Source organism: Malania oleifera, chromosome 2 (assembly GCF_029873635.1).
Source record: "Malania oleifera isolate guangnan ecotype guangnan chromosome 2, ASM2987363v1, whole genome shotgun sequence".
NCBI classification, from domain to species: Eukaryota; Viridiplantae; Streptophyta; class Magnoliopsida; order Santalales; family Ximeniaceae; genus Malania; species Malania oleifera.
The window spans coordinates 132210411-132231662 of record NC_080418.1 but is presented as its reverse complement, the minus strand read 5'-3'; the positions used below and the strand labels follow the sequence as shown (position 1 = coordinate 132231662).

The 21252-nt window shown below is 33.3% G+C and overlaps 1 protein-coding gene across 1 annotated transcript; it reads right to left on the bottom strand.

Moving 5' to 3' along the window:
- Positions 1 to 1655: 1655 nt before the first annotated feature.
- Positions 1656 to 13544, bottom strand: LOC131148582 (uncharacterized). Its single transcript, XM_058098383.1, has 4 exons — positions 13305 to 13544; positions 12645 to 12873; positions 12479 to 12534; positions 1656 to 1959 (listed from the first exon to the last, which is right to left on the bottom strand). The coding sequence occupies exons 1-4, from the start codon at positions 13377 to 13379 to the stop codon at positions 1789 to 1791; spliced, it is 531 nt and encodes a 176-aa protein (XP_057954366.1). The 5' UTR covers positions 13380 to 13544; the 3' UTR covers positions 1656 to 1788.
- Positions 13545 to 21252: the final 7708 nt, after the last annotated feature.

Below are 21252 nucleotides of genomic sequence, written 5' to 3'. Positions count from 1 at the left end.
AAATTTCATCTATTTGAAGAATTCCTCACTTGTATGATGTTCGTAGGATTTTGTGCAAACGTTGCTCATATATTTGTTTCTTTAAAATATAAACTATCACATGTCGATTTCAGTACATAAAATAAATAAATAAAAAAAGAGAACGAGCTTACTTTCTTAGCACAGATTACGTGAAACACGAAACAGCTGCATTATATTTATGACTTTACACTAAAATTATAATTTCATATACCTTCTCGATTTTTTATGAAATTAGAATAACAATGAAATGCTAAAAAGAAATTTTATTGATTTAGTTTTTTTTTTATTATTATCTTTCGACACTTCTGTAAAACTCAACTCCCTGTGTTACAATCTAATTATGGATTAAAAAATCATAACCCGAGTATATTTTGATAACAAGGAGCAGCCCTATTTTGTAATGGTAGGCCAATATTTGAAGATCATAGGCATGATTGATCCACTTTCCCTCAATCCTTTGAAATTAAAAATATCAACTACATGCATATTTTTGCCAATTGCCACTAAGCCTTCCAAATATCATTTACTAGAACATAAAAATTATATCATAATAATCATATAACTCATCAAATCGAAAAAGAAGATAGTTTCTATTGTACTCACTGTCTCCACTCCTTTCTCTAATATTTTTTGTTACAGTTCTTTTTTTTACCTCTTTCGTTATTTTATGTATTCTTTAAATTCAAGTTTTTCATAAGTGAGTTTAAGAGAGATAGTAAAAAGAATGAGATAGAATTTTGTTTTGTTCCAAGTGCTTGAAGTTTGTGACTTTGGAGTCATAAAAATGAAATGGTCTGTTGAGATTGGTAAACTATGGGATGGAAGTTGCTACATCTCTAGTTTTCATCGTCCCAGATTGTTGTATAGAATGAAAATTAAACCAATAAGACAATTTCTCAATCAACAATGAATTAAGATGAGACCAATGGGTGGACTAGATTTATTATCATCATATTCTTTTATTTATGATAAGGTAATGATAAAATTACTTATATTATTATATAGTACATAATTTAATAATAAAATTTTTTTATTATAGCATTATAATTTTATAATAAAATTGATCATCATATTGAGTAATTTCATTGCTTCTTATTTTGATTACTTTTATTTTTAATATTATAATATTTTATTATTATAAATATATAGTAATACAAAGGGAATTTTTATTCTCAACTAAATACTAAAAATCAATTTATTTCTATAATTTTGAAAGAATGAAAATTTTATTTTAAATGTAGATTTTTGTAAATTTAAAAAAAATCTAATACAACTTTATACTACGTTTTTTCAAATCTATACAAATTCAAATTTAAGACTCAAAATTCATACTTTCAAATATTGTTTTAGAAAATATTATTTATAGTGAAAGAAATAAATTTTACAAAACATTTGTACCGTTGTATTGATGATTAAATGCCATACCAAAATACCCTTTAATCTTTAAAACAAAATTCAACTCTCTCATCACACTAAGATCTGCTTTAGATTTAGAAATTTGACTAATTCTCCAAATCATCCACTAATGATTTCCTTGTGGATGATTTCCTTAATCACAAGTTGTAATGTGTTGAAATGCAAATTAAAACATAGCATACTCTGATCACGCTGAGATTTGCCCTTGCAATTTCCCATGTTATAAACTGCTGTCTTTTGTATTATTATTATTAGAAATAAAAACATGCAAAGAGCATGTCCACACAACTAGTATTACATAATATCTGTTGCATGTATCCAAATACTCAAATTTTGTTCATTCTTTAAAAATTACATGGATGAGTTGATAAATGTGAGTATTCTGGGGAGATTCTCAAGAACTAAAGTGAAAATTGCAGCAAGAAAAAAAATCACAACAAAAGCCAAAATAATCCTTCCAATGTACATAAAATTTATTATCGGTTGAGATGCTTTCTGTACAGGTCGCAAACCATCCGGACCCTGCCATCGCAATATTAAAATATATAAGATGACAATAAATTCAATCACCTTCTTATGAATCAAATAGTAGCAATGTATCAGTAACTTACATAACTAAGCACTTCTATTAAACACAATGATCGAAATCTTATTATTTAGTATTTACAGCTGCATCCTCAATTAACAAGAAGAGTATCACTCAAATAATAATAATAATAATAGTAATAATAATTTTTGAATTGTAAACCCAAAACATGGACTTTCACCATAACTGCAATCAGAACTTAAGAAACAAGCATTAAGGGTTACCAAAAAGAGCATTACAATGCAGAAAACAAATAGGACTTATTTTCTTTGTTTCTGTGTCATAATTGGATGGTGTTCCCATGCACACAAACATGTAAAGGTGATCAATAATCATAATCTGTGGAGTACTGGGTTTTGGTGCGGATGTATGACCTCAAAATCAGATCCAAGTTGTTTACATTAAACAACTGCATAGCATTAGAAGCACTGTGCTATTAAACTCAAACAAGCTTGCAGAGGAGAAACTACAAATGAAATACATCACAGGGAAAAGTCAAAGCATGAATACCTCATCTGTGTTTAATAATTCTATCTATGTTGGCCAGAACAAGTTATGCATGACATCATCCAGTGATAGGTAACAAGGTGGAACATAACTTACAAACCTTGCAATTGATATTGACAATTTATTGAACTTTTATTTACAAGGCAAGGTTCCATATGATGCAACTACAAAGAGGCTGATAAAACCATAAGCACCCCACCCTGACAAACCAAAAAAAAAAAAAAAAGGAAAAAGAAAATGAACTTATTCTATTTAAAGATCAAGCCAGAAAGACCTAAGAGACAGCACAGCTCTAATTCCGATTCAAAGATCAAGCTATTTCTATATAACAGAATTTATCTCGTCATATAATATGAAAACCATTTCTCTCGCCATTTTGGTTTTTCCCCCCATGTGGATGTGGCTAGGCAGCTTGTTACCTTTTGTAGATGATTTCCTGGAAATACCATGTCTAAGGCTGCTATCACAAAGTCATAGCATGCTTGTAATCATGAAGAGCGATATGTGGAATAGCAAAATTTGGTCTTCTGCTAAAACATGAAGGACAATAATTAGATAGGTGGTGTCTAATGAGCATTGAATGAGATTGAAATGTTTTGGAAGATAATGCCAACAAAACAAACCAATAAAGAGTAGACAGCTCTGTGAACTCTGATGCTCAAGTTATTAAGGGATTCTAGGAGGGGTAAAGAAGGCCCTGTTCAGTAATAAATAGTAGGTTGTTCATAATGGGATAGTTTTTAGTGAGTAGGACCAATCATATAGATTGTGGGGTGAGGCTTGTGCCCTTGAGCCAAACTTCATTCCCAGGTTAGGGGGTGGGGCCTATCCTAGGTCACAATAGTGGGTGGAACTTCTCTTGTCCTCTCATTTGGGCCATGTGGCTCCCTGTCATTGGCAGGTCTAAATTCCATATTAGTTGCCCCACACGACTGTGTACAGTCCAGATGCTGGACTAAGAGAGTAGTGGTTCCATGCTCTGGCTACAGTGGCCTAAATATTCCAGCTTCTATGCTCACACTGAACTTTGTATTAGGGTCTTAAATCATGCTGGAGCTCGAAAACAGAAAATTCTTTAGTAGTGTGAATACTAAACTTCGAATTTTGTCCAAGGAAAATGGACTGGAAGTCGGCGGCGATCATAGGCAGGAAATTTAAATTATAAGACTTCAGTTGTACAAAGTTTAAATTATAACGCTTCCACACGTATGCGTAATAACCAATCATCTTTGATCATTTTATTTAAAACCCTTTTTGCTATCTTTTTTAGTAGAACTAGCTGCCCACTCCAAAGATTGGGTTAAACTTTGCTATCTCCTGTTGTTCAGCCATCTTTGATCATTTTTTACCTATGCTATCTACTACTGTTATATCATCTTTGATCATTTTATTTTTAAATTGTATTATATGTTCTCTCCTTAAGTTCTACCACCTAGTTCTCTTACATTGATCTATGTTACCCTTCCTCTTCCAATTTTTCTATACTAATACTCGATGTTGTGTAGTGAAACTTTCACTTGCAATAACTCTATATAGACAAGTGATCTACCCTTCTAATTAAGAAAAAATCTACTTGACTTTTATTTTATCCACTTGACGGTTATTAAGTGTTCTTTTTCTTCTTAAAGCATGTATTCATTGCTATAACATCATATGACATGGCAAAGTCTAAGACATCTCACAAACTCATTTAAATATCCATGTCCTCCATTTATCCTTCTCATAAATGCTATTGTCGTTTTGAATGTGAACATTCAAATATGCTCCCGCAAATATCTTCTCAATCCTTGAAAACCCCTTGTATAATAATAGTCTTCCTAAAATTATCTTTTAAGGTTCTCAACTTTCCAAAATTTTATACATACATACATACATACATACATACATACATACATACATATACACAATGCTATATATATCTATCCAAAATTAATAGTACTAGGAAGGGGGATCATTTATCATGTAGGATTATAAAGTTATACAAGGTCAAAGTTCGACTACACAACATAGATTCCTAAAAAATGGAAGAGAAAGAGCAACATAAATAAATGCAAGAGGACTAGGCGGTGGAGCTTGAAGGGAGAGAATATAGTAAAATTCAAAGATAAAAAATGATCAAAAAGTGTGGTTGGACAATAGGGATAAGGTAGATTTAAACACTATGCGGAATAGGATGCTAACTCTATAAAAAAGATAGCAAAAGATATTTTAGATGAATCCAGAAGAAAAAGATACTTGGGCAGTAAAGAAAGTTGGTTGCGAGATCAACAAGTCAAAAAAGTCATAAAGACAAAAAGAAATTGGTATGAAACATGGCAAAATTGTAGAGATATAGAAAACCTTGAAAAGTATAAAGAGACAAAAAAAAAAATGCAAAAAAAGGACCATTAATAACGCTAAACATAGTTAGATACTTTATGCCAAACTAGACAAAGGAGAAAGAGACATATAAACTTGCTAGAGTTAGAGAAAGAAAATGCAAAGATTAAGGTAATGTAAATATATAATGGCGAGAACAATAATGTCATAACTAAAGAAGAAGACATAAAAGAGGCAATAGAAATACTTTAATAAGTTGTTTAATGAAAACCAAACTGAAAGCTTGAACTTAGAAGTGGCAAATGAAGAAAAAACTAAAAATAGGAGACTTATTCTCAAAATTAGAGTCACTAAAGTTAAAATGGCTTTAAAAAAATGAGTGGAAAATCTATAGGATTGAATAACCTACCAATTGAAGTTTGGAAAATTTTAGGGGATAAAGGAAGTATATGGTTAACTAATCTATTCAACACTATTATAAAAACAAAGAAAATGCCAGAGGAATTGAGGAAAAACACGTTAATACCTTCATATAAAAACAAAGGCGATATTCAAATTTGTAATAACTATCATGGAATTAATATTATGAGTCATATGATAAAATTGTGAGAAAGAGTAATTAAGCAAAGAAAAAGACTAGAAACGAGGGTTTCAGATAATCATTTTGGTTTTATGCCTAGGAGATAAACAATAGAAGTTATTTATCTTTTGAGAAGATTAATGGGAAAGTTTAAGGAAAAGAAAAAGGACTTGTATATGGTTTTTATTAACCTCGACAAAGCCTATGTAAGAGTACCAAGGGAAGTTCTTTGGTGTGTTTTAGAAAAGAAGGAATATGCAGTAAATATACTAAGGTCATTAAGGATATGTATAATAGATTAATGTTGAACATTAGGATTGTATGAGGAGAATCTAGAGAAGTTCCAATCACAATGAATGTAAGGTTCTACTTTGCGGCCCTTATCTTTTTGCTTTAATGATTGATGAGTTCACTTGGAATATCCAAAATGAGATCCCTTGGTGTATGTTGCTTGCAGATGATATTTTTTTGATTGATGAAAATAAAAGCGCAATGGAATCTAAGTTAGAATTATGACAAATTGCATTAAAATCTAATAGGTTTGGGATAACTAAAAATAAGACAAATATATAAAATGTAATTTCAGTTACATAAGGAGGAGTATTGGAGATAAGATTAAACTTGATAATCAAGAAATTAATAGCGCCAGTAGATTTTGATCTTGGATCTATTATGCAAGCGGAAAGAGAAATTGATGAGGATATGATACATAGAGTTAAAGCGTGTTGATTAAAATGAAAGATTGTGTCGGGCATGATGTTGATCATAGAATACCCTTAAAATTAAAAGAAAAGCTCTATAAGACAGCCATAAGGCCAGCCATGCTCTATAGATCAGAATGTTGGGCAACTAAAAAGAATGTAAAAAAGGTAAAAGTTGCCAAAATGTGAATATTAAGGCGGATACGTGGTATAACATTAAACTATAAATTAAAGAACGAACATATTTGCAATAAACTAGGCATAGCAACGACCGAAGACAATTTAAAGGAGGGAGTGATGCGGAACGACTTAGATGGTTTGGGCATTTGAAATACAGGCCAAGCAACTCGCCTATGAGGAAGACTAAGTTGGCTATTGTTTAAGGTATTAAAAGGGGTAGAGATAAGACATAAAATGACCTGGAATGAGATAGTGAGGAAGGAGTTAATAGCTCTCAAGTTAACGAAGAAAATGCCCTCGATTAAGTGAATTGGGAGAAAAGGATTCATGTAGCCAACCCCACCTAGTGGGACTTAAGGTTTGCTATTGTTATTGTTGTTTTGTATATACATAATACTAGATATATATATATATATATATATATATTCCCTAGATTATTAAAAAAAATAAAAAAAAAAATGAAAAGAAAAAGGTGTCTGCTAAGCTTATTAAAAGAGCATAAGCACTAATGACATTTATCATCTCGTACTAAGACAAGGGCTTTTGTTATTCCATCTCCCACTCTTTTAAAATCAATACCACTATCTTTTCAGTGTATGTCTACAAGGATTCTTATGTTGTCTTTCCCAATGTAACAAAGTGTAAATCCTAATTTTCCATCTCCCATACATGGTTTTTGTGGGATAGAGAGACTTTCCTAGCCTTTATGTGGGTGCACTCTTTGGGTTCCTTTGGAAGTCTTCCACTGCCCAATCTCATTAGAGATTGGAGGGCAGCGCTTTTCTAATGGGTTTACATTTTTTTTTTGTTTTTTCCTATTTATGTACTTGTTGATTATAGTTTTTCAGTTTTCCAAGTTGGATGGGGAGGATTCCTTGTCCTCTAAATAATGTACTTCAATTCTTAGGTTTAATAATATTCTCTTCTTCTTCTATCAAAAAAAAAAAAAAAATTCTCTACCTTGTTCCCTCACCTGCTTAGCATTTGTTTAGTATCGTTGTTGTTTTCTATTTCATTTTTTATCTCTATTTCTCCACAGTTAAAAAAAAATTATAAAAATGTGGTTGTTTCTGTTGTCAATTTTTCTGTTTCTAATGCCATTTTTCATTTATTTGCCAAAAAACTGAAAAATCAGATTTTATGATTTTCAGTTGTTTTGGCAACCCATTGCCAAAAATTTTAATATCCATAAATAGTTTTTTTGGATTAAATTATTCATTTCATACACTTTTAAATTAAAATCAAAGTTAAATGAACATATGGATTTAAATATAATTCAAATAAAAATATACACAAATTTCAAAAAATAATAATAAAGTCAATTACAAAATATTTTTACTATTTTTTTATATCCAATAAAATTTGTATTGTAAAGTAAATTTTGAAAGTGGAACAATTAAGTAGAATAATTATAATAAAATTTATTTTTATTATAGTAATTTTTTTAATTTGTATTATTTGTAATTTTATTATTTTAACAAATTTTATAAATATTTTGATTTAAAGATGGAAATGTGTATTTTTAAATTAAGTTTTTAATTTGCATTAGTTTTATAAATGTTAACCAAACAAGTTGCTAGTTTTTGGTTTTTAGTTTTCGTTTTTGGTTTTTGGTTTTCATTTCTAGTTTTCGTTTCTCCAATTTTTGATGGTGATACCAAATGGCCCCTTTTGGTTAGATTATGATAATTTTTCTTCTCATCATTGTGCCAACAACCTCCATATTTTTATCCATGTTTTTATTAGTAAGTGTGCCTACATTCCAAGTTGCTAATCTAATCCTAGTCTCTTGAACTATCTTTTTTACCTATCCACATCCAAAATGAAAAGGAACCCTCGCATATAGATCTACTAAGTTTTACGTTGGTTGTTAACTACCTAACACAATCCTCCTCCTTTTTACCCACTTGGAACTAGTTGTGCATGAAAAGAATTAAGTGCATCAAAGGCAGAGTTCCTCCATGTCATACTTGTAGTTCCGATAAATTTAACATTCCTAGTGCCACTTGGTCACTCCTTGCAACGTCCAACCGACAAAATCCAATACAATCTCAAATCTACATTATCGTTTGTACCCTAAATCTGTCAATTAGGGTTACAAAATTTACGTATCTTGTCCTTGTTCTCATCCTTCAACTTGTCTTCTTGGAGCTTAGAGGACCCCTCATATGATCTTGTCCCCATCATTCATTGTGTCCCTCTAAGCTTGCATTGTCTCCTTTATATTTCTTCTCAAAAAGCTCAGAAAATGACTTTGGAAGCTTTTTGGAGCTAGAGGGCCTTAGCTTGTACATCAAGGCACAACCAACACTCCATATTCTAGGTATGGCACTTCTAGTTCTTCGGCATTAAAATGCCTCACATATTCCCTAACGTAGTGGACTCTCTAAGCTTTTTCGTATATACATAAAGATTGGTAAAGGTCTTGCAAGATCAAAGTCGGAAACAAAAAGCAATTTCAACAACTTGAAAGAACTTTAGCTTGCTTTTAAGCCATGGTACTATTTTTAAGCTAATTTTAGCATTGTGCCAAACACCCTCCACATGATATGTCGCAACATCTCGGGAGCGAATGTGCCCCAGGAGGCGAGGGAATATAAAAAAATGTGATTTTTAAAGAAAAATTTGGCATTGAAGTCGCCACTAACCTTTTTTTTTTTTTTGTGCAGTTAGAACACCTGATTACTACTCAATTAAGAATAGTATCGGTCTGCGTATACCAGGATTGGGATCGAGAGTTCGGTTATGCTAGGAGAAGGTATTCGCACCCCCTACACACCCGTTCTACAAATGGTACCTAATTAACTAAGAATTATCCCTAAATTGAATTTTAATAACCTTTTAATTTACTTTTTTTTTAAATAAACAAATAAATTAACAAATATACACAATTAATATAATACAATCAAAACAGGGTGTGATTTAGGAATGTCTAATAAGACGCCCAAAAGAGGGGGTCTCGTTAGAAAAAACCCTCTCAGAACTAATACAAGTGAAGCCTGAAATGCCCATTGCCTTTTTTATAATCATAGGGACACACCCACCCAAAAATACAATATAATATAAAAATACTAAAAATACCGCAATAATATAAACTAAAATACTAAAAATGCATAATAATAATAATAATAATAATAATAATAATAATAAATATATAGTTATATACCATAATCTATACCATATATATAAACTATGTAATAATAATACCATAATATACATGATAATGATACTATAATAATAAGCCACCCTAATACATGGTAAACTACCATAATAATACACTATCATAATATATAATAATGATAGCATAACTACATACTAATAATAACATAACAATAATCAAGGAAACATAATAATAATATCACATAAATACAATAATAATAACATGAAAATAATCAAAACCCTACAAATAATATCACATAACTACATTAAAAATAACATGCAAATAATCAAAACCCTAACATAATATCACATATGACAAGAATCACAACACTAAAAATACCACATAACTACAATAAAAATAACATGCAAATAATCAAGATCCTAACATAATATCACATATGACAATAATCACAACCGTAAAATTATCACATAAAAATAACATGCAAATAATCAAAACCCTAAACATAATATCACATAATAAAAATAATAATAATAATAATAATAATAACAATATAAAATAATAAACAATAATATCACCTAAATATAAACATGATAATAATAACAACATAAAATGATAAACTATAATATTACATAAATATATACATGATAATAACAACAATATGAAATAATAAAACATAATACTACATAATTATATACATGATAATAATAACAATATAAAATAATAAACCATAATATTACATAAATATATACATAATAATAATAATAACAAAATATATACATAAATATATACATAATAATAATAATAAACCATAATATTGCATAAATATATACATAAATATAATAATAATAATAATAACAATATAAAATAATAAACCATAAAAAGATCTCACCTTTGGGAGAAAGAGAAGAAGGTGAGGCTGGAGCAGGAGAGACTGCGCAGGGAGAGCTGGGTTGTGGCCGGAGCAGGCCGTGAGGGCAGCTGGGCCGCAGGGGGGCTGTGCTGCTCTGGGGTGGCCGTGAGGGAGAGAGAGAGTGTGCCGAGAGAGGCAGAGAGTGTGTGTGCCGCTGCCTCCTTATTGTGTTCTTTTGCCTTGGCTGCATGTTGTTTTATGAGCCCAAAACCCTAAAATAAAACCCTAAAACCCCTTTGAGAGTACCGCTCCTTTCTTCCCTTGGCCACATGCTTGCATGCCCTAATTGCTTTGGGCTGCATGGCCCATGCAATTGGATTAAAAGGCTGCCCTCTGGTTCCAAATTGGCCTCCTTGCTGCACATGGCCCAGCATGCATGTCCCTTTGTTTTGTTGCCCAGTTTTTTATCCTCCAAAAATAAAAGAGAGGCCTGGTTACAAACTTAATTCGCGGAAACAAAAGGGCCCAATCTTAACGGACTCAAAAAAATAAAAGGGACTTAATTTTTAAAATATCAGGGACTCAATTTTTTAAAAAATAAGTATTTAAGAAAAAGGACTTAATTAATAGGGGTTTAATTTTAAAACAACAGACTCAATTTTAAAATAAAAGAGACTTAATTTTAAAGAGACTAAATTTCCATTTTAAAATAGCATGGACTCAATTTTAAAATAAAAGGGATTCAATAAAAAGGCTTTTAAAATGACTCAATTGGATTTTTCAAAAATGATCCTCAAATTTCCGAAATATAAAATTAACCCTTTTTCATGTAAATTACCTTGTTGTTACGACGGGTCCCATAATCAAGAGGAAAAGAGAGGCCTGATTAAAATTGGGGTGTCTACATGATAGTGAGGGGAGCCATAAAGGATCATCATCACCTTAAAGGTGGTCCAGGTGGGTTCCATTGTCGTCATATGACTCCATTAGTGGCATCTTGAAGCCACGTGACAACTCCTCAACATAATCATGCTCCAATTAGAGATGCATCCCCAAATCTCCAATGCAATAGTAATTTTATTCTTGGGCTTTGGCTCTACCTAGGAGCAAACCCTAGAATCACTCTATTCTCCATGATGACCAGAATTATCCTCTTTTGAAACAAGATTAGGATCGTATGTGCATTTTGGGCTAAGGTTCTCATTTGATATCCTTAATCATGTTGAGTTGTGCAACAAGGACGACAATAACATGCTAAAGGAAAACCCAAGCCCAAACAGATGAGGATCAGAGGGCTTGCCCAAGTGTGAGAAGACCAAAGGATGGTCATCCTCGTCGAATGGTTGAGCACAACCATTATGATTGCTATTACAGCAAGAACATAAGTGAACCATTTTTTTTTTCCAGTAGTTTCAACAATGTCAATCTATCAACACAAATTCTAATCTTTGGCATCGAACATGCTTGTAAAATAAAGGAAGAAAGAGTAATCCTAAACAAGGCTCGAGGAGAAACCTTTATGCTCCAACCAATAAGGGAATCCTAGGAGGTAAGGTAACTTGTGGGAGATGATGACAAACCTTGCTACATGCTCTTTTCATCAATAATAGTAGGTTGTCCACCATAAGTAATTTTCTACTTAGCGGGGTCAATTATGGAGATTGTGTGGATGAGGTTCACGCGCTTGGTCCGAACTTCGTTCCCACATCAAGGGATGGGTACCTTGTCATTGGTTAGTCGGCCATACTAAGTGGCAATTTTAAAGTCCTTTGAAGTTGCACTGTTTTACATTTGCTATAGCTCCACCTCATATCCTGATTGGTGTAATTTTTGTAGCAACTTGCATCCATACAGCCCATTATAAGTCATGAACTGCATAAGACCAATAAGACATAATTTCTTTCCAACCTTCTCTCCAATTTTTTTTTTCTTCATCTTGCACAAATAACAGATCATAATAATTTTTTATAAATAGCTATAACCAACTGTGCTGTTAGCCCGGAAACTATTGATTTCTCACCACCAAAGACTTCAACTCCACCATTATTTTCACAGTTCAACATGTTCACAGGGTCTGGTATACAAAAACCAACATGGCATAACCTCATCAAATATATTTCTATATAAATAATGCAAGGAAATCTGATACTATTGTTTCTTGAAGACAAAATTTCAAGGAGATGTAAGGACATCATACCATTGCTGTAGGCATTGGCATTTTTGTTGGCTGAACTCCTTCTCCTCTTCCAGTACCTACAACACAAATTCCAAAAGCAATCAACAAGTCGGTGTACCTGACACCTTTAGTACCCAAACAAAAGAAGACTAGAACTTAAAACTGAATAAAACCCAGTTGCAGGTACCTTCAAATTCAGTAACTGTCTTCAACTTCCAACCATTGCCATAATCTACAAGAACCGATTTGGGTCCAAAACTGACAGGCTCTTCCCCTTCTTTAACAGATTCAATAAGCCAAGCAAGTGGCATCCCACAATCCAATTTTTTGTTGATCAAAGATAGTGCAAATCCGGCCTCGGTGCCTGCAGCAAAACGCCTCGTCTTGCCCGAACTTTTGCACATAACTTCCACAAACTACTCATAAAACAATTCATAGAAAAATTCAACTATGAAAAATCAAGAATAAAAAACCTTTTTTATTTATAAACATAGAAGCAACCATTCTCTTCTCTTTATTAAGGAATATAGCACAAATTTGCCCATTTTCCTTTCCTGGTTAAGGCACGATTGGATGCCCATTAGGAGAGCAGGTTGGAGTCAAAAGATTTCATGAAAAAAGGCACGTGATTTCAATATTTCGTGTCATTTTTTTATTTTTTATTTTTTTGCGACGATTAATAATACATGAATGACTGTGAACCAAATCAAAATCTACAGGACATCTCAGAATGCCCTACCTAAAATCATCCAGACATCACACAACCGGAAGATAAAAACGCATCACAAACCTACTGAATATCCTCGAAAAAAAGAGATTTTTCGCGAGAGAGAGAGAGAGAGAGTACGGGAGCTGGAAGAGAAGAGAGCTGCGGAGGCTCTGGGATGTTGCAGTTGGTCTCCGGAGCTTCATCTTCAGCCATGGAAATGGTGTCACCTTCCTGTATGTCTTCTTGTGAGCTCAGCACATTTGAAGTTTGGGTAAAGTATACATTAACATGGTTTCCCAATGTTTCTCCTCCCAAATAGGGGCGAGCACAATCGCTGAAGACCGAATCATTCGCATTAGTTGGATTTTAAGTTTGGTTAAATTTTTATTTTCGATTTTTTGTTCGGTTTGATCTAAAATTAATTTTGATTTTCTGAATTAACCAAATTATATAATAATAATAATAAGTAATTTATATAAATTGTCTTTTAGGGTTATCTTTTAAGTTTTAGGGCTCCCTTTCCATAATTCATTCCAATTTCCGATCTCCATTGACTTTACTCTCTACTCTCCAACGGCAACCTAGTTCGAGAGAGTTCGATCGCCTCACTTGTGGCTCATCCTTGGCCCCTTGTCCTTGCCCAAGCCCTCGCAGCCGTCTGAGTCACCCCCCTTGCCCTCACCCTAGTGGCCTAGCCCTCGCTTGAGTATCCTCACTCTTGTCAACCTGTCACCCTAACACTAGCCTAAGTCATGGTCATTGCTTCTCAATGCTCACCCTCGCCTTAGTAGGGGCTTCACCGTGGACGTCACCTCGTGTGAGTCGCAATCACATATCACTAATCTCAACTTTCAACCTCAAAATCAGTACTCTCAAAATAGATTTAGGAAAAGTCCAGTATACATTTACATTCAATCTTTCCTTTTTAATTTAATCAATATTATTTCACATTCTTAACTCCATAAATTTTTAAATTTTGAAGGCTAATAGTATATTAATCTGGTTCGATTAAATTTGGTTAACTGAGTTAACTGAAAATTCGGTCAGTCGGGGAATGATCAATTATTAGGAGTAACTCGATCAGCTGGATTTTGGAAAATCTGTTATCCATAATTTTTTTCGTTTAATTCAGTTAATTAATCGAACTGGCCGAATGCTCACCCCTACTCCCAAACAGTCACTATGAGAGTTGTTTAGCGTTAAAAATTATAAAAATGAAAATCAGAAGCAAACATTAAAAATTAAAATTAGCAATTTATTTAATTCATATTTGTAAAATTAAAATAAATTAAAAATATTATTAAAATTATTTATTTCCATCTTAAAATCAATAATATTAAAAAATATATAATTCAAATAAAAAATTAAAAAACAACGCAGGTTAAAAATACTATAACAAAAATTTAAATTATTATAATTTGTTTACTTAATTATTATATTTTCAAAATTTACTTTACAATAACAATCTTATTATACATTACAATTGAAAAAATAATAAGGTATTGTTTGCAAACATGAATTTGGGACCTTGAATTTAAATTTATAAAATTCAATAAAATTTTGTATTGTGTTTCGTACAAATCCACACAAATTCAAATATAAGATCTCAAATTCATACTCCCAAATGGAGGAAAATTATTTAATAATTTTCTTTCATTATTTTTAATTTTAAAAATTTATGTATATTTTTATCTTAGTTATATTTAAACTCATTTGACCATTGTACTTTAATTTTAATTAAAAAGTGTGTATGAAATGAATGATTTAATTCTGAAAAATAATTTTTGAATATTAAAATTTCTAATAATAGGTTACCAAAATAGTTAAAAATAATAAAATTTAATTTTCAAATTTTTCTCCGCAAATAGTTGAAAAGTGACAACAAAAATAAAAAACGAACAACATAAATGAACACTTTTTTAGAATATATTTTTTCATTGTGTAGAAACAAATGCAAAAAATAGAAAATGACAACAAAATCAAACAAACCTTTAATTTCTTTAATTACAGTTTAAAGTTTTTGATATAACAAAAAAGTAAGTTACAAATATAATAACAATTTTTTCATCCCTCTTATTGTTAAATTAAATTTATTAATCAAATAATATATGAATGGACTACATTTCAACTAATTCATTTATAATTTTTACCCTCATAAATGTATAAATTTAAGCTACTACTTTTTTTGCACTTTGTGCTCGGGTTAGGCAAAAAAAAAAAATGTCAACAAGTGTCTTTGTGTTTAATCAAAAATCAATCATCTCTTAAATAGTGGTGTAGATTTAGATGGATTGGTGGTGAATGGATTTTCGATTGACTCATTATGGTCGCCACTCGTCAAAGATGTAAAGATTGGAATGATAAGAATCATAAAAATCATAGAAGAAGAGGGAACAAATGAGAGGTGAAGATTCAAATTCGATGACATAGGGAGAGATATAGAGTGAAGAGAATATGGAGAGCGAGAGAGAGAGAGAGAGAGAGGAGAGAGAGAGAGAGAGAGAGAGAGAGAGAGAGAGAGAGAGAGAGAGAGAGAGAGAGAGCACTGGGCTAGTCATATTATGCATGAAAATTGTTTAAGAAACACAAGATAAATCACACACATTGTAGAGACCCGAAAAAATTTAATTTATGAGAAAATGAAGAAAAAGAAAAGGAAAAAGAAAGAAAAGAATGAAGAAAAATTTAAAAGGGGCAAAAAACCAGGGACTCATTGACAAGTGCCCTGTGCTCGTCGATAAGGAGATCCCGAGAGTTAGGAAATCTCATATTTAAAAGGCTCATCGACGAACCCGTTGTTCTCGTCAACGAGTGTCCTTCTTTGACTCATTGACGAATCCTATGTTCTCATCGACGAGTACACGTGGACCAGCAGCCTATAAAAAGGCTTTTTAAGCCATTTCATCTACAAAAAATCACTATCCTCACTCTCTCTCTCTCTCTCTCTCTCTCTGATTTTGGCCCGGTTTCAGCCCGATTCGACGATTAGACATCACCACGAGGTCTAAGGACTATTTTTTATAAGTTAATCGGAGCAGTTTTGTAGTTTGGGGTTCCTAGGCACCACTCCAAAACTAAGGTAAGGGAGTTATTTTTAAGTTTAAATAGTTATTGAGATTATGTGGACTTAGGAATATTAAGAGTGGTATGCATTCTGGGATTAAGATGATGAATTAGGTTTATGGAATACAGGGTTTTGTCCAAACGCCGCAGGCACGAATTTAGGATCCTTGCGAGCGTTCCCTCAAGAGATCAGGTAAGGGGATAAGTTATACTAGTTCGTTTTAGAAATTTTACCAGTTAAAGTATAATATAAGATAATGAGATAACGGTGTATGATTTTCTTGATATTACATGATGTGAAATTATGAGTATGCATGTATGTGATTTTTCTAGTGTTATATATTTTTAGGAAAATTCAGAAATTTGGGTTTCAGGAAAAACTCTATAGATGATATATATTATTTTCATACAGTAGCAAATATAGATTTCCTATACAGTAGGAAAATACAGTTTCCCATACAGATTCCCATATAGATTATAGAATTATGTGTATCATTCAAATTGTGTGGCATGAGAAATATTAGTTTTGTACAGAAATTTAACACATAATTTTATACAGTTTCTAAAGAACCATGATATTGCAGCTTGTGCAGAATCATGATATTATAGTTATCACAGTTATTACAAAACCATGATATTACAGTCATTACAGAACCATGATATTTCAATTATTATAGAATCATGGTAATATAGTTACTATAGAATCATGGTAAAGCAGTAATATAAATAGTATAGTATTATACGGTATCAAAACTCTGATGGACCAGAACAAAATACAGAGCATGGTACTGCAACTATTGCAGTATAGATAGTGCAACCACACATCTCAGGTAGAGTGTGGTATTGACAGTCAATTGTGCCTCAGAGGAGAGTAAAAGAGCTCATTGGCATTCCAGACCAGGTTGAGTAGGCCAATCGTACTACAGACATATTATAGTTGACTTAACCTAGTACGCCAATCATAGTTAAGTCCAGCCCATGGGCTACACAATCTAATCATGCAGGGTTAATTCATGATTACAATTATCCATCTAGGGAAGTTTTCACAGTTTTATATATATATATAACAATTAAATGTAAAAACATTTCATAACTCACATGTACGTAGTTGTACAGAAAACAAGAACTATGTATTACAGCTAAATGTATGATTAAAAAAGAAAACTTGTATTTTAATTAGCATAGGTGTGAGTTATGAAATGTTTTTACATTTAACTGTTATCTTAGTTATAGTTTAGTTAATACCATGTTATTTATGAAAAACTCATTTTCCACACACTAGTAATAACTTATCTCGTTTTATTGAGAGGATTCTCACCCCAGAATTCAAACATTTCAGGTAATCCAAATAGGCGGGTGGGATAAGCTCCCAAGTAGAGGAGGTGTTGGTACCATCCTAGAATCAGGGTAAGTGTTGAGTTGGGAAGTGGATTTTGAGTAATCCCTGAGAGTTTCTTTTTGTGGATTTTGGGAAATGTACACGTATATTTATGGGAACAGTAGAACTCTGGTATTGTATATAAAGTTTTGGGTGTTTTATGTTTTTCGCTGCTTAGATAGCATGTTTATGGATAGGTACCCTCGATACCCATTCCGGGACCGGGATGTTTTTTAGAATATTATTATTATAAAAAAAATGGTAATAAGTATTGGGGTCGTTACAAGTTTGGTATCAGAGCCTAGGTTGCTAGGTTCTGTAGACATTAGTGTACAACAGAAAACAATACCAGAGTATAGGAAAGGATCTTGATGAGGATAGAAAGTGGATAGACTGGATTATAGTAAAGTCAACGTGATAGATTAGTATGAGAATTTAGGATTTTTGTCTCGCAGTTTGGAGGCAGAAACTTCAGGGTGGTTTCTGTGATTTTCCTAAGATGACGATTTCAAGAAAGTCATGGTAAATTATCATTGGTTTTTGTTTCTGAATAGTAAAACTGAACCTTAAATTAGTTGATTGGTGGTAGGAAGATATTTGTGGTTCGTAGTTAGACAGATGCACTAATTGTGATATGATAAAGGAATCTAAGATTATATTGTTTTATTTTTTAGTATGGACCCGAGTAATAGTAATACAAATGTTGGAGATAGTAACGAGGTGGGACCATCTAGTATGGGGGGGCAGTGACTTTGACCAGGTGTTGCGTAGTGTAGCACATCAAGTTATGGCAAAAATAGCACAAAATACTAGAGAATGGGACTGCCCACTAGCTGATCGGGGTTGCACGATCCAGCAGTTTTCTGGTATGAACCCTCCAACGTTCTCAGGGGAAGTCGACCCCGCAGTTGCTGAAAATTGGATACAGGAAATCGAGAAGATACCGATGGTGCTACACTGTACTAATGGACAGAGGGTCTTTTATGCCACGTACAGGCTGACGGGTAAGGCTAAGAGGTGGTGGGTAGCTGTGAAATTTCTTGAGGGGCAGAGGTCGATACTAGTAGCCATGACCTGGTGCCGATTTAAAGAAATTTTCTTTGACCGATACTTCCCCGCCACCATCAGAGAAGTCAAAGTGGAGGAATTCTTGAACTTGACCCAAGGGCATTTGACGGTTCAGCAGTACGCAGCAAAGTTTATTGAGCTATCACACTTGCCCATATATTGTACCTATAATGACCAATTTATTTTACCAATAAGTTTTTTTTTGTAGTATTCATATAAAAATCCTGTCAACTCATAATCCATCTGGACCCAAGGCTACCAGGGGTAAACCTGAAGTACAATACTAATACCTAAGCAGCAGGAAACATGAAATCATATACATATCAAACTACCATACAAAACAATACCAGAGTTTACTACAACTGTCATATACATACACATAACCCAAAACATCCAAAAACAAGTTCTAGGGTTGTCACCCAAAAATTTGTATGACCCTCGCAATAAGACTTACCCTTCAGACAAGGTAAAACAGTTGAACTCTAGCGTTGTGAAGCTTTATCCACTCTCCTATATGGGGCTCCTGAAATGTTTATATAATTTAAGGTGAGACACCTCTCAGTAAGGGAAATAAATCAATATTAGTGTGTGGCAACATGAGTATTTTCCTATTATACATATAACAGTACATAATCATACTTGATAAAACTATCTGTATCATATTTGGAAAAACATATACATAATCATATCATGGTATATTATACAGATTTTTCATATGTATAAATCATCTCATATAACTGTACATAGAAAACATTCTGGATGGTTAGCTGGCTGGTGTCATATCTTAGCCCCACATGACTGGGTTGTGCGGCCTGAAGGCGAGCCCGACAATGGCTGGCCAACCACTGCCGAGTCAAATAAAAAGTCTGTAAGTACGATGGGCCTACCCCTCCTGGTTCGGACACCAGAGGAGTGCCTGCGCTACAATAAGCCACATCGACTATCAATCTCCCAATGCCCCATATGGCAAGCGGTAGCACTAACATAATCATGATCGTGATCATACAACTACGGTACCGTGCTTCATGAAAGCTTAAACCAAGCCAACCAGGTTCTAATAACATATAACATATTCCCAAATAATGATACATGACTATACATAATCATATCTGTCATGTTAATATTTTCATACATCTTTGCATGACATAACATATAAAAATCTATGGGCCTTACGCTGGCATTTTGTATTTTATAAATCACGGCCCGTACGCCGATACTGCATATCATAAAACCTTCGGCCCGTACACCAATATTCCATATAAAACCCTCGGCCCGTACGCCAACATATCATATAAAGACCTTGGCCCATACATCGATATATCATACAAAAACCTCGGCCCGTACGCCAATATATCATATAAAAAACCTCAGTTTGAAAAATCCCTGAACCATTTTAACATTTTCCTGGAAGCAGCAAAACATACTTACTCTGTAAACATAATATTTTATCATCATAATTTCCATGGTAAATATTACTCATGCCACACAAAAGAGGTATTAATCATATTTACCTGAAATTAAATGTTGTAAATAATAAATACATTTTCATAAAAAGAATGACTTAGTTTATTCCCTTACCTAATTTCTGGAAAGCTCCCTACAACATCTAGGCTTACACCCGCAAGGTGCCCCATTCAATACCCTAAAAATAATATCCCCCTGAACAAAACTTTAGTATTTCTTCAAGTACTACTTTTCTTACAATTGTAGAAAAGTCAAATATTGAATAAAAAGTCTTACCTTAAATTTGGGATGAAGTTCAAGATAGCCCCACCAATGATCTACTCCAGTAGCCTGGAAGAGAACTTTCCAAGGAGTGTCGTGGTGGCCTCCGATCATCTAACCGGCAAGAATCCGGCCCAAAATCTTAGAGAGAAGAGGGAAGGGACGAACAAAAGAGACAGAGAGAGTGTGTTCTTCACGTCATTTCTGATGAAAAATTTGAGTTTAGGCTATTTATACACTTGCACTCATCGACGAGCCACGTCACTTATTCGACGAGGTCACAAAGGAAATTTTTCGACGAACACCTATTCCTTGTCGATGAAATTCAGAACTGAAAATAGCCTCTTGGTATCTTCTCGTCGACGAGACACGTGTCCCCATCAATGATCGAGTTCGTCGACGAGAACCTGCTGTGACCCCCCTTTATAATTTCCTTTTCTCCCTCTTTTATTATTTAAATACCATAATTCTTTGGATCACTACAATACTAGATAAGGCTAAGAAGGTAAGGAAGTTTGAGAGAGGCTTAGGGTAAGAAATTTATGAACAGGTGGTAGTTTTAAAGGAGCGGGATTTCTTAAAATTGGTAGACAGGGTCGTCATAGCAGAGGCGAGTAGGTAGAGGGGTGCTAGGATACAAAGCCAGAGAAAGAGACCCACACCTCTTGGGTTTCAGGCAGGTACCAGCCGGGGCATATGGAAGGGAGACCAATATAATGGAGGTCAGAGGCAAATAATGGGAAACCGTGGGTATCAGGGTGAGAAAACTTATCCTATCTGCCCTAGATGCTGCAAGAGGCACGTGGGAGAATGTCGTGTGGGAGAGAAAGTTTGCTATCGATGTGGGAGACC